The sequence below is a fragment of the Centroberyx gerrardi genome, chromosome 10 (genome assembly GCF_048128805.1).
Source record: "Centroberyx gerrardi isolate f3 chromosome 10, fCenGer3.hap1.cur.20231027, whole genome shotgun sequence".
In the NCBI taxonomy this organism is placed as follows: domain Eukaryota; kingdom Metazoa; phylum Chordata; class Actinopteri; order Beryciformes; family Berycidae; genus Centroberyx; species Centroberyx gerrardi.
The window spans coordinates 4,867,679-4,882,788 of record NC_136006.1 but is presented as its reverse complement, the minus strand read 5'-3'; the positions used below and the strand labels follow the sequence as shown (position 1 = coordinate 4,882,788).

At 39.4% G+C, this 15,110-nt stretch overlaps 2 protein-coding genes across 2 annotated transcripts in view; one reads left to right on the top strand and one right to left on the bottom strand.

Moving 5' to 3' along the window:
* Window positions 1–13,108, bottom strand: part of gdap2 (ganglioside induced differentiation associated protein 2) — a 39,763-nt gene extending 26,655 nt beyond the window's left edge. The window contains exons 1-4 of the mRNA XM_071907628.2: window positions 12,939–13,108; window positions 9,582–9,817; window positions 1,507–1,646; window positions 693–846 (exon numbers count right to left, since the gene is read on the bottom strand). Coding sequence (XP_071763729.1) covers window positions 693–846; window positions 1,507–1,646; window positions 9,582–9,772 — 485 coding nt within the window. The 5' untranslated portion in view covers window positions 9,773–9,817; window positions 12,939–13,108. The remainder of the gene's footprint in view (window positions 1–692; window positions 847–1,506; window positions 1,647–9,581; window positions 9,818–12,938) is intronic.
* Window positions 13,109–15,038: 1,930 nt separating this feature from the next.
* The window catches only part of wdr3 (WD repeat domain 3), a 20,484-nt gene continuing 20,412 nt past the window's right edge, over window positions 15,039–15,110 (top strand). The window contains exon 1 of the mRNA XM_071907626.2: window positions 15,039–15,089. The gene's annotated coding sequence lies outside the window, so the exon portion shown is untranslated. The remainder of the gene's footprint in view (window positions 15,090–15,110) is intronic.

The window sequence follows — 15,110 nt, the reverse complement described above, 5'->3', positions numbered from 1 at the left end:
GAACTTTGACACCAGATAATGACTGATTTTTATTTTCCCTTTTCAGGATATTTTACTTGATTCATTAATAGAAAAAGCCTAAAGCTAAAAGAGAATACTTTAAAAAGCGAGATGCACTAATACCTTTTTTTTTTATACTTTGTTGCTACAATCCTGATGACAACATGATCCAGCATGGGAATCATTTGATTTTTGATTTTTTTTTGTCAACTGTGCGTCTCACCCCACATTCACACTGTGAGCAACTTGGTTGATGGGTCGCTTTATTCTGACAAATTGTGGCTGATATGAGAGGCTCCAACTGCATCTATGTAAATTTTGAACAGGCAAATAATGTATTTTTCACTGCTTTGATATTACCGTTCATAACATTACATCGTTCTGAGTTAACACAGCTAGCTAGCGAGGTTTCAGAGCTCATCATCGACCCCGACAATAGATGCAAACGTTCTCCAAGCATCGTTTTAGAGACGTTTATTCCTGTCGTCTTTCAAATAAAAGTTGTAGAGAGATAGGAAGCTTTGAATGGCTGTAGTGAACTTCTCGTCCATTTTGCACTTGCCAGGCTGAACTGTTGTTCATGAAGCAAAATCACGTCGGTAGGGAAACAAGGAAGCACAGAAATCTGATTGGCTGGTTGATTTTCTGATTGATTTGACTGACTGATTAACTGATTGATTGGTGGTTCTTACATGGCCAGCTGCATGATGTTCCTGTAGCAGCTGTACAGCGAGCTCTCAGCAGCCGTCCTGTACTTGGCTTTGTACTTGGGTCCCACCGTGTGGATGATGAACCTCGCTGCCAGGTTGAAGCCTTTGGTCATCTTCGCCTCTCCTGTCCGACATCCTGCACACAAACACAACAAGATGCTTCAGGCACTGACGCGGGGCAACATGTAGACATCCAGACACAATCCAGACAGGAAACGTCTCCTCTAGTGCGGATGGGAACTACCGAGTCGATGGGGATAAAGAGGTGAAGGAGAAAATACTTTTGGCCATAAATGTTAGTGAAATTACCCATCTGTGCCTTAATATGTCGCGTGTGCTATGGCTTTTTTAGCTGCTGTGTTCACAAAAAATTGAGAATTTTTCAGATTTGGATTCTCAAAAACAGGTACTAGATTTTAAAATGTTTTCTCAAGTTTCATTACTTGTAAGTATGACATACATCCTTCTAAGGACAATGTGTATTAGGGATGTTTTTACTGAGTACTGACACAGTACCACTGTGTCCTTACAATACATTTTCACGTTAACTCAACAGTTTCACATAGACAAACAGCTCTTTCAATCCTCTTTTAGAGACATTTGAGCTCCACTCTGCCGTCTGTAGACCCGTTCTTAAAGATCGTATATCAGAGGAATAGGGGACAGCAGTTATGAGTCTCGTGAACATTTTCAAGTGCAAGACTGGAGCAGCTGAGCATCATGTGCCCAGTTCTGCCCATGTAACATATTCTGTGCTCTTCCACTGATACTCATGATGGCTCTTCTTCCCCTGTACCTTTGAGTTTGAGCAGCTCGTCCCGGAGCTCCGGCCCGGCCAGCTGATGGATGCTCTCAGAAATCGGGTTCTTGTCGTTCAGCGACTCGTTGCTGGTGTTGACGACGGCCGTGCAGTTCAGCAGGGCGACGTCACCGGTGCTGTGGGGGGGGGGGGGGGGGAATCAATAAAGTCAAATTATGAAACTTCAATCTTATGTAATATTAGCAGAATATACACTGTATGAATGACTAGCTGGCTGAGAGACACACCAACCCCACATTAGTCATAGAAAATAAACTGCAATTACAACAATCATCTTGATATTCTCACTTATATTTCTCATATTTTTGGTATGTTTTCATACGTATTTTTTCTGCATTTCAGATTTTTTTTTACTGCTGCTTTGTGCACTCTCATAATTCTGTATTCATTTATTTTCCCTACTTTTCATTCTTCAACTTAACATGTTCTAGTTTTGAAATTGTTGTGTTATGTTTAAATACTTTGCTTTAATCTTTTTGATATTCTATTTTTCTTTGCGGGATCCTAATAGCGTTTGCTACTGTAACGACCCAATTACCCCACAAGGATCATTAAAGTTTCACCTCATTTACATAAAAACACTGGGATAATGATTATTATTGCGTACTGATTCCCCTAACACATATCTTAGTCTGCTTACATTTATACAAATAGCCTTGAAGATACAGTATAAGCTCAAACAAATATGCTTATTAACAAACTAAACAGTGGGAAACCAGACTTCTGGAGTGTGCAGAGTGTGTGAATCCAAACACCCTGAGGAAGAGTTAAAGCTTAAATGTGTAGGTGTGTGTTTTTATCTTCTTTGCCCTCAGAAATAAAGGCGTTTTAAATGTTACTCACAGTAGGGCTGGGCGATAATTCAATATTATCGTTTATCGTCTTTCAGTGGAATCATATCGCGATGATATGAAGATATTTTAATATCGTGACACACATTTCTGCTGTCTGAATTGATGATGACAAGCAAATTTTACATAAAAACTCTCATAAAATGAGGTATGGTAGGAATATAATTTGAATATTTCTGTTTTGTTTGACATCACACCTAACATTACCATTCGGTTCAATGAGATGAACATTAATTTGATTATTTAATGTGATTTTGCATACATGAACCATATCGTGATATATATTGATATCGAGAAAAATCCTTATGATTATCGTGATATTGATTTCAACCATATCGCCCAGCCCTAACTCGCAGTTGTGCCTGGATCTTGATTCATATATTCTTCATACACACACTCCATAAGTACGTTTACCATTTGTTTAGTTTCTCCACACCCATGAGCACCTGTGAAGCTGGACCACATCCTGATGCTCTGATAAACACACCACCAGTCAACAGTCTGCACCCACCTGACTGAATGTTCTGTGTTTCTCATTCTCTTAAAGCCATTTTTGATCTAAAGGCTTCTGCTTAAATGCTTGAAATGTGTTTCTAAGACAAATATAGCCTAAATAGTGAAGTTGATCCTATGTATGAATTTCTTCCCAAAGGGCGGCTACTTTAAAGAATCTACAAGATAGTTTTGATTTGTTTAGCACTTTTTTGGTCACTGCATTATTCCTTTTGTGTTTAATTCATTCGTTTTGATGTCTTTACTATTATTCTAAAATGTGGAAAATAGTAAAAATAAAGAAAAATGCGTGTGTCCAAACGATTGCATGCTGATTATTACTTCAGTGAACAACGTGCGTTTCGTGTCTCCAGTCTGAAGCCATGTTAGCCCTTCAGGTTTCATCAGAGCCTGAATGTGGAACTACTCAAGTAAGTGTTGAAAGCGGTCGGTCACAAGACGAGCCGAGCCTCGAGTACCAACGAGGAAGAGCTCACATTCTTTACACCGCCGTCTTATACACGGAGGACAGAAGATGAGATGAGACACAAACGTCACTCAAACCTATCAGAAGCCAGATAATAACTTGCTGTCAGTCATGCAGCCTTTCAGATCCTGTTTTATAGTCTTATCTCCATCTGTATATATCTTTAGCTAGAAATATGCTTAGTGGGGCAAAACCACAAGTGAGTATATCATTCTCTTTAGTCACAAGACCTGACACAGCAGAACATTTCCAGTTTTCCCCCCCATGTATTTAAGCCTAACTCAGCCTATACAGAGGGAGATTTAACCCCCCAAATGTCAGGTTAAGTATTTTATAATAATAGTAATATTCTTTGCATGTGGCTTCATACTTAGGGCTTCATTAAAGCAACAATACTCGAGAGAGCATTCTTTACTGTGAGTATGGGTCAAGTTTATTATTGTAAACTAAATCTAAAATGAAAACTAGGTGTCGAAAAACGCTGTCATAAACTGAGATAAAAATAAAAATGAGACTAAAACTATAGAACTGTCTTGTCTACTTGTAAAACTAACTAAAATAAAACAAAATAAAAATATAGGTGAAATGTTTTTAGGTTTCGTCTTTTTATGTACAGGGTAAAAAGGAGAATGAATTTTGGGCAGAGAATTTTTAGTTGAGGATGTATTGAAAAATGTATGTAAATATATCTGAAAAAGATTTTACGTTTTATTGTTTGTATCACACACTACCTATTGCAAACAAATCTGTTGTGAACTTCTCTCATTATAACTTTAAAAAAAAAATATACCATCCCGACTAAAAATACTAAAAACTTCAAACTAAAACTAAACAAAAACAGAAAACTAAACACTAACTAAACTAACTAAATAAAACTAACTAAACTAAACAAAAAACAAACATATTAAAACCAAACTGAAATTGGAATACAACTTGAAAACTATATAAAAATAAAAAATAATAAAATCCAAAACTTTAGTAGTCCTATTATGGGTATGAGTGATGTAATAGGTGTGTAATAGTGCAGCTTTGTACCATCAGCTGCACAGAAATACTAAAATCACCATAAAGAGAATCCCAATTACCAATGCAATTCTACTACCTGAAAAGTTTCCTTCAAATTAGTATAGATACATGGTAAAAAAAACAAAAACACTAGAGCTCCCTTGTTATCCCAACAGTTAGCATAGCAACCAATAAAGTCCAGGTAGCTGGTGCTTTATGGGAATTATCAGCAGTTATCAGATTGACTTCTGATTTGTATTTTTGTCCATAAATGTTGCTGTTGGCCGACGGAAGAGTCTTTAACACCCCGTCACTGCAGAAAAACAATATTGCTGCTGAGTTTGCTGCCAAAACCTGACGGCTCCACCAGCCAGAGCCGTCAGGTTCTGGCTGTCCAGAACCTGACGGCCCTGGACAGCCAGACTGTCCCAAACACAAACCACAGCAGATATGAGACGTTTCTCCTGTGGATGGAGATCTAAAGTGAAGCGGTCGCAGCTCCTGTAAACACCGGGAGGCTGAGAGAATGTACGTACTGTCTGTGTTTCCACAATTTGTGTGTGTGTGTGTGTGTGTAGAATCATCAGAAAATCACTGAAATCTTGACTGTGCTACATTAGGTATTGTGTTGGGACATTTCATGTTTATGGGCCTTTGTATACATGGAGACAAGGAAGGACGTCCACACACTGAATATAAGCTCCCAAAGAAGTTATTGTTTTGCCTAAATGTCCCAAGTCTAAATGTAGCTTACCAAGTCAATTCCAAGTCAAGTCCATGTCATTAATGTCAAGTCTCAAGTCTAAATGTAGAACAGCAAGTCAAGTCAGAACAAATCAAGAGTCCAGTATCAATTTAATATCTTAAAGAAAACTAAATATCTAGGACTTTTCAATGCAATATGGTTTTAATAGGATAAAAACTTGGTAAGAGCATCATGAGTTTGATTTCTATAATCAGTTTCAACTTCAATAAATTCAATCATTCCATACAAATTCAGAAAACAGAATTTAAATTCAGTCGTCTGCTGGAACAAATCTCATCACTTTCAATCTGAGTCATTTACACAAACACAAGATCTCAAGTCAAGACTTTAGAAACCTTTTCAAGTCAGAGTCAAGTCCCAAGTCACCAGAACCCAAGTCCAGTCAAGTCTCAAGTCTTCTCTTCATGCATCAAGTCGAGTCTGACCCGGGTCCAGGTCTTGTGACTCCCCAGCTCCCCCTGAGGTGTTTGGCAGCAGCAGGAATGTGGAGCTGCAGCGGCGAGGCTCCGGCTGAGCGGCTGCAGACGGTCATGTGCTGCACAACAAAGAGGATTTATAAGGTGCTGTGGACTCTGGACAGAGGCGGCTTTCACACAGCAGACCTCCACGCTCAGCCACTGCTGCTTGCACCTGATATTTTTTTTTTTGGATGACTGTTGTTGCACCGACCCTCCCTGCTCAGTATCATCTTTTACATCTCTTCTTAAAAACTTACTCTTATCGTAAAGCCTTTTTATAACCTTTGACTTCTATTCATTTCTCGACCCTGTTTTCTTGCCTGTTATTTTATTCTGTTTGTTGTTATCCCCATGGCTGGATCTGTTTACCATACCTTTAGCTTTTTAGTGTTTTATTTTTATTATTATATATATTTTTTAAATTAATTTTGCCTCACTGATCTATTGATCTGTCCTTTGTTCTTTTATCTCTCTTGATTGTGCATTGATTGAAGCACTTTGTGACTTTATTCTGAAAAGTGCTATATAAATAAAGATCATTATTATTATTATTATCATTATTATTATTACTATTACAATATCTACTCTAGGATGTAACCCATATCTGATACCAATATGAACCGAAAGTGATGGACCCACCGATATGATGTTAGTGTCTTTTGTATTTATTTATTCTACTTTTATTGTTTTAATTAGGCTACATTTTACCGTTTTAATTACTTTTTATTGTTTTAATTTTCTTATTAATTGAGTGTACATTTTGTTGTATTTGTTTTGACCACTGCTTTTACCTTTTTGTTTTGTGAAGCCCTTTGAGGCATGCTGGGGCTATAAATACTGTAAATAAAACTTGACTTGAAAGTGATTGAAAACACGCAGAGTAACAATAACAAAAGACGTCTCATCCATTTCTTGTTTTGAGCACATTTCGGCTGCGCTGTGCGTCTGAGGCGTTTCCCTGAACACCGACCAAGTCCACTATTCATCTTCCTCTCTGTTGCTGAGTCTCAGTGCGCTCCTCACTCCCTCAGCTCCCAAAAGTATCACAGCTGTCCCAGGTGAATGGGGGAAGGTTTAGCCTACTTTACTGTCATGGCAACAATGATAAATTCCCATTTGAGCGTTCATCTTATCTTTTTAATCCAGCCTATAACTAGCAGATGTCTGTTTAAATCTCTAATTCTTTTCTCTATCTAATATTTCATTTGTTGACTTCTTTATGTATGATTCTATTTGTTTTGTTTGCACTATCTTCTCTTTCTTTTCAATGAAATTGTTTTAAATGCTACATTATTAAGAGTAAAACCCCTTGTTTTGATCTTCTTCCTTTTTCTCGTGTGTTTTTCATTTGCTGCTGGATTGTAAAGCACTTTGAGCTGCATTCTCTGCATGAAAGGTGCTATATCAATAAAATTCATTCATTCATTTAAATACAAGTAGCATGTAGGTCTCATGCCTCAGGATCTGATTTTGTCTCACATACACATCCATGTGTTCCAGACTGGAATTGAAGAAGCGTGACTCCATGCAGCTTTCTGCTGTTCACACACTGATCAGAAAACATCAGATGTGAGTCACATGTGAGGGGAAAATAATCAGAATTGGGACTCTTTAAGCTGCAGTGTGAAGGGAGCCATAGTGGAGCATGGGGCAAAAGAAGAGCAGACTGATTGAGTCAAATCTGATACTTGATTGGTCTGAGCCCTTTCATATTCTACTGAGATCATTTGAAAAAACAGCAGAGAGATTCAGTCTCATCTTGATAAGATAATGTTCGTTCTGTCATTTTACAATAGACTCAGCGTGAGAATCGTCTCCAACTAACACAGTGGATTCAATGGAGGTATAGGATTCAAATTTTTGAATCCTAAGTAATAGACCTTCCTGAATTGAAAAGCCATCAACCAATGTTTCTTAGACTAAGGATCAGGACTCAAAATAGGCTGCAGACCTGTTTCCCGGTGGCACATGACGAGAGGACTAATGTGTTTTAATGAGCTCAGTCCCAAAGCGAGGCTAAATTTACACTATTTTGGCTTCCAGGCTGAAAGATTTTAAGATTTTAAGAACCACTATCCTCAATAAAGCTGAGGGATTTAGTAGCGGTTAAATTCTAAAGGCCTTTACACCATCTAAAATGTTATTTTTGGACAGTTCATTTGTGCATCCAATTATATTTTCATGCTATGATGCACACAGTCTACATCTTACATTTTCAGTCTTATCCACAGCAGTTTACACAGATAGATACATGGATAGCTCAGGAGTGAGGTAGAAGGGATTTTTTGTTATTATTGTGAAACCTGTTCACTTTCCCTCGACGAATACAAAGCTCATTGTTCTCAGTGATTGGCCTCTTCACACCTTCTGTTCAACTGCTGTGGAGGAATGAAGATTTCTGTCCTTGAACTAAATCCATTTTTCCAGTGATTGGGACGTTTAACTGCCCCGTTCACACATCTTGTAAACTACCAGACAATTCACACCTTGAAGGAAAACAGTGGGACCAGTTGAGGAGTGTGAACTGTGAATCTCTGCCAGGTAAAGTATGAAATCTAGCCTAATTAAAGGTTGAAGAACAAAAGTCAGCTGAGACCTGATGCAGGAATCCCAGAATCCCACAGTGCAGCCGGGAGGATCCAAAGAGCGTCCAATGACAAACACGCAGCAGCAAACTGAACATAACAAGTTAACCGAATTAGTTAACAACTCCAAAATAAGAATATGTATGCTGACTAAGTGAGGTGCAGAGAGGAACATTGAGATTAAGACACTTGAATAAAAACAAAATAAAAAAGTAGTGGAAGAGAAGACGAGCGAGAGGTAAACACTGAGAAACATCGCTGGGAAAAGTGCTATGTCACATCTTCAATACACCATCAATTTCTATCATATGTAGGGCTGCAACTAACTATTTTCATTATTGATTAGTCTATCGATTATTTTTTGGATTAATTGATTAATCATTTAGTGTATAAAATGTCAAAAATAATGAAAAATGCCCAAAATGATTCTTAAAATGTCTTACTTAGTCTGACAAAAAAACCCTGAAGTATTAATGTTATGATATGAAAAATCTTAGTATTTGTGAAGCTGCAACCAGCAAATATTTGGTATTTTTACTTGATAAATGACTAAAACAGTTTTATTGATTATTACAATTCTAATCGTTTCATTTCCTGTCGATCTACTAATCGATAAACTGTTTCAGCTCTAATCGTATGGGACGTCCTGTTGTCCCTGTACCGTGTGCGTCAGTGTCGGGTTTTTGAAAACCGATGCCGATATTTGTGTGCTGAAGTCGCCTGTAGCCGATATTTTGTGCAGATATTCAATATTTTTTAAATTTGACCGTTTTCATGCCAAAAACTGACAAGTATTCAGTGTTTCCCTCCAGTGTTTTCTTCTTGTCAGGGTGGAAAAGAGCATCATGGGACACTAAAACTCTTTCTCTTTATTATTGTTCAACTGACTGGAGTTTCTGGAGGCCGATATTTTTAGGTTTGTTAAACTAAAGTCACTGATAACCAATATTTTGTGCCCATATTCAGCATCATTAGATTTGACCAATTTCATGCCAAAAATGGCAAGTATTCAGTGTTTCCCTCCAGAATTTTCTTCTCATCAGGGTGGAAAAGCCTCTGAAACATTCAGAGCATCATGGGACACTAAAACTCTCCACTGAAACCAGACTGATGAAATTCTGTTAGTGTCAGCAGCTCTTTAAGGCAGAGAGACACCACACCTATTCACTGGTAGAGAAACTCTGGGAGACAGTACTGCCTTTAAATGAAGAATCAATTTACAAAAAACACAACTGAATGATTAGATAAATAAGTAAAACGTGCAAAGAAAATAAAACTTTCATTGCAGAGTGTTTTTATACGGCTGTGGTCGGGGAGGAGCCGTGTTCCTCTTTCAGCCCTCGATGTTTCTGAACCAAAACAAGAAGCGGAGTGAGCGGAACATGAAGAAATGTGCGCTTGACTCACAAGAGGACGATCTTGCGGTTGATGTCCGGTCTGAAGGGGAAGGGCGAGGGGAAGGCCTGCTGGCTGCCGTCCCGCGCCGGCTCCTCCTCCACCTCCTCCTGCTCCTCCTCGCCCCGGGGATCCAGCCGCCGCTCCCACGTGGGGAGAGTCTGGACGTCCACGAACTGGGAGCGAGCACCCAGAGGATCCATTCCCTCGGGCTCTACGGGCGCACGACGGACCTCAGAGCAGCCACACTGCAGAGAGAGAGAGAGAGAGAGAGTCAGAGAGAGAGAGAGAGAGAGAGAGAGTCAGAGAGAGAGAGTCAGAGAGAGAGAGAGTCAGAGAGAGTCAGAAAGAGAGAGAGAGAGAGACAGAGAGTCAGAGAGAGAGAGAGAGTGAGAGAGAGTCAGAGAGAGAGAGAGTGAGGGAGAGTCAGAGAGAGTCAGAGAGAGAGAGAGAGTCAGAGAGAGAGAGTCAGAGAGAGAGTCAGAGAGAGTCAGAGAGAGAGAGAGAGAGTCAGAGAGAGAGAGTCAGAGAGAGAGTCAGAGAGAGTCAGAGAGAGAGAGAGAGAGAGAGAGAGAGAGTCAGAGAGAGAGGGAGAGAGAGCCAGAGAGAGAGGGAGAGAGAGCCAGAGAGAGAGTCAGAGAGAGAGAGAGTCAGAGAGAGAGAGAGTCAGAGAGAGAGCCAGAGAGAGTCAGAGAGAGAGAGAGAGTCAGAGAGAGAGGGAGAGAGCCAGAGAGAGAGAGAGTCAGAGAGAGAGAGAGTCAGAGAGAGAGAGAGTCAGAGAGAGAGAGAGAGTCAGAGAGAGAGCCAGAGAGAGTCAGAGAGAGAGAGAGAGTCAGAGAGAGAGTCAGAGAGAGAGAGAGAGAGTCAGAGAGAGAGGGAGAGAGAGCCAGAGAGAGAGCCAGAGAGAGTCAGAGAGTCAGAGAGAGAGGGAGAGAGAGCCAGAGAGAGAGCCAGAGAGAGTCAGAGTCAGAGAGAGAGAGTCAGAGAGAGAGAGTCAGAAAGAGAGAGAGAGAGTCAGAGAGAGAGAGAGAGAGATAAAGAGTCAGAGAAAGAGAGAGAGTCAGAGAGAGTCAGAGAGAGAGAGAGACAGAGAGAGAGAGTCAGAGAGAGAGAGAGAGAGAGTCAGAGTCAGAGAGAGTCAGAGAGAGAGAGAGACAGAGAGAGAGAGTCAGAGAGAGAGAGAGAGAGTCAGAGTCAGAGAGAGAGTCAGAGTCAGAGAGAGAGTCAGAGAGAGAGAGTCAGAGAGAGAGAGAGAGAGAGAGAGTCAGAGAGAGAGTCAGAGAGAGAGAGTCAGAGAGAGAGAGAGAGAGAGAGAGTCAGAGAGAGAGTCAGAGAGAGAGAGAGACAGAGAGAGAGAGAGAGAGAGTCAGAGAGAGGTACAGAAAGTAAGATGAAGAGTTGGGTTAGACTGATATATTGTATCCCGATGTATTGTTTTTCCTTCATTTATAGGAAAAATCTTGGAGGAGTTACGTTGTGATGAAGTGTTGTAATTTACTTTCTGGTGAACCCACTTTCCCTTTCCCCTTCTACTTAAGTTACTGATTTCCTACATTTCCCAGAATGACCTGCACCCCTTACTCAAACCCCAACCTGTCTCTCTGCTGCAGTGCATTCTGGTCTCTCTCCTGCTCCTGTGGTGGAGAAACTGGTCTCTCTCCTCTTCTACGATGGATTTCTCCCTGTATGATTGTTGAACGTCTCTTGGTGCAAAATGGCGGCTCTAGAAAGAAGAAGCCCTCGCTCTTTGATTCTGAGGGACTGACACCAAAACCTGACGTTTACCGCTGATGTTTTACATCCTGAAACATTTTCTGCTGTCAAGCTCTGTTGTAGCTGCTGGAAATATCTGGAGGTGACGTCATCTCGTCTACGATTGGCCAGTTATCCACCAAAAATACACCAAATGCAAAATACATCATCAATAGCTGTTTTTTTTAACAGTGTTAAAGTGTTTAAGGGTGGATATTTCAGTTAAACTCAGTTTCTCCACCACTGAATAGGTGTGGTGTCTCTCTGCCTTAAAGAGCTGCTGACACTAAAACCATTTCATCAGTCTGGTTTCAGTGGAGAGTTTTAGTGTCCCATGATGGCCTAACTGCTGTTTCAGAGGTTTTCCACCCTGACAGGAAGAAAATTTGTAAGTGTTTGGCATGAAATTTGTCAAATTTAATGATACTGAATATTGGTACAAAATACTGCTTATCAGTGTCTTCAGTCTAAAGCCCCTTTCACACTGGACAAAAAAACCCACTAAAACCTAAAAACATCGGTATTGCTGTCGGCCTTCAAAAACTCAAATCAGTTGAACTCTAATAAAAAGAGAAAGATGGCTGGTCTAAAAAAAGGCACATGGGTGTTGTCTGCTTTTCCAGTCCAGTCTCCGTTTATAAAACACAACGCTCTGTTTATTTCCACCTTGTGACCAGGTTGAAGTGACACGTTGAATCTCTGGCTGTTGCACCACATTTCTAATTTCACATACCAGCCAGCCTGCATGAGTCAGGGTAGGAAATGAAATCATGTTCATGTGGAGAAGTGCGATGGAAACACACAGCGCTATACACATGACCCCGGTCACATACAGCCCATCACTCCTCATCAGCCACTATCAATCTGCCTCTGACTGCAGCCAGTCCAGCCAGTATAGAGGCTGTATTGATGCCAAGCTGCAAAATCACAAACATGACTACTGTGTGCTGCTGATTATATTATCAGCTTTCTTCGAACCGGGGAAAGAGACGACTGTTCTGTATTATTAAGGATGACAGGAGGTTGGCAGGCAAAAATGAAGTTTCTATTACATGCAGGGATGCAGTGGAGGAGGGTAAACCCCCACTAAACTCAATTTACCAACCTTATAATTTGCAGAATAGAGTTTACCAATCATTAAATGCTGATATGAATCTTTATGACATAAGTTCAAAGTATTCATCATAGGAAGTAGCAGCAAATTGATGTAAGTTATATGAGGTGAGGGTCTTTTAAAAGGAGAAAATCATATTTTTCTTCTGAAAATATAATTGATTTTTGTTTATTTTGGTGGTTGTTTGCTTTATGATGATAACCATTATTTATTTATCACTCCATCACTGGCTACAGTTAAACTTATGGATCCATAAAAGCTGCATAACATTAACTTAACCAAAACAGCTGAATATTAACAAAGTAAGAGACAACATATTGGTCTTAACAAATAGTGGTTCTACAGTCACAACAAATTCAAATTCCTCCTCATAACTGAATCTAACTTGTCGACTATACTTAAGAGAATCATCATCGAGACTATTCCCTTTTTTTAATCGGTAAAAACTGTATTTAGAGCCAGGCAATGTCTCTCTCACCTATAAAATCAGCACTGTCACCTACCTAGCCAGTCGTTTTTTCCAGTATTTAGGTGATGTCCACGTAAAAAATGATGGCACGACAACGTCTAAAATCAGGAGATGTTTTCCGTCCTCATAGTTCTGTTTCCAGCTGTCACAGCCATCGCAAAAACAACCAAAAATCCATTTAAACGTCCTAATTAGCCAGGTTTACAACCATTTAGCCAGTATGCTAGGTGCTTATCGATACCAGCATCAAGCTGGGTGGGGTAAACAGGGGAACTTCCGGTTATAATTTTCAAAATAAAATCCCAATTGACGAACAAACAGCTGCTGTCAAGTGATTGTTTCGTATCACCAAAAGTATCAAGTTTTCATAAATGAAGACAAACAGACTTAGTGTTAGACCGACCATGTGTGCATTTTTAAAATTACACAATAGATTTTGAAAGGGTTTCATAAGCTCCAGGGACATAAAATTATTCTATCTATCTATCTATCTATCTATCTATCTATCTATCTATCTATCTATCTATCTATCGTCATTCCAAATGATATATGCTGTAAATTCATACATTTGTTAATACTAATATTTGGCTGTTACATTTTACACTTCTTTTATATATGTCTTGTTTTTATTTTCATGCTGAATATATTTTATTTGTATATTTTCATATTTTACATAGCCTATTTATACTTCATTTCCTAATCTCAGTATGCTTCGCTGATGTTGTTTTGCAAAAAAATGCATGCATGCTGTAATTCATATATTCCATATTTTTCACTCTTATTTCACTTGTTATGTTTTAGTATTGTAATTGTGGTCATGTTATGTTTAATACCCTTCATTTGCTTTGTTTGTATTCATATTTATTTTTTTCTTTACTATATCCTATTACTATTTGCCAGAGGTGTGACCATGTCAACTTTTCTCGAGTCCCAAGTCAGTCGCAAGTCTTGAGGCACAAGTCTCAAGTCAAGTCCCAAGTCTAAATGTAGATTACCAAGTCAAGTCCAAGTCAAGTCCATGTCATTAATGTCAAGTCTCAAGTCTAAATGTAGAACAGCAAGTCAAGTCAGAACAAATCAAGAGTCCAGTATCAATTTAATATCTTAAAGAAAACTAAATATCAAGGACTTTTCAATGCAATATGGTTTTAATAGGATAAAAACTTGGTAAGAGCATCATGAGTTTGATTTCTATAATCAGTTTCAACTTCAATAAATTCAATCATTCCATACAAATTCAGAAAACAGAATTTAAATTCAGTCGTCTGCTGGAACAAATCTCATCACTTTCAATCTAAGTCATTTACACAAACACAAGATCTCAAGTCAAGACTTTAGAAACCTTTTCAAGTCATCAAAGTACAAGTCAGAGTCAAGTCCCAAGTCACCAGAACCCAAGTCAAGTCTCAAGTCTTCTCTTCATGCATCAAGTCAAGTCTCAAGTAATTAAAACCGTGACTCCAGTCTGACTCGAGTCCAAGTCATGTGACTCAAGTCCCCACCTCTGCTATTTGCTGCTGCAACGACCCAGTTCCCCCACTGTAATGAATGCCATGTCGTGACAAATATTTTGCGCTTTTATTGTGAAGAACAAACTACTTAGTTTCCGGTGTTGTTCCAGCTACCTCTGTCTAACTTGACGCAGCTCTTCGTGAGTTCCTGATCAGCTGACTAATCAGAGAAAAACACTTCCGTTGTGTTTAGCTAGGGATGTGCAATAAGTTACAGCAATTTTCTAAAACACAAAGTCACAGACGTCAAATACATAAAATTAAAATACACTTTATTCTGCAGCTAAAATTAAGAATCACTTGGGAATATTTCGAAGTACGAATACAGCCTGTGTCAACAAAATAAAAGCTTTTGACTACTAAATCATCGCCTGTGCTTCTTCTGGGATCGCAGGCAAAAGCAATACATTACCTACACGAAAGCGATCGAGCAAAACACTCGAAGAAATATTGACACTTTCTCACCTCGTATTCCATCAGTGCCCGTGAATGTTTTCTAGTAGTTGTATTTGCAGACAGTCTGGTGTATGTATGGCGACGAGAAGAGACAACAGCACTTTTCCTTCACTATTTTCATCGATTTGTGATTGATTGGTCGGGTCTGGAACACATGTCCACTGCAGGAAACACACACTCCACAAGCCGACAAGTTAGCTAGCAGCTGCATTTCAGAGGTAAGAGAGCGAATTAGCAAA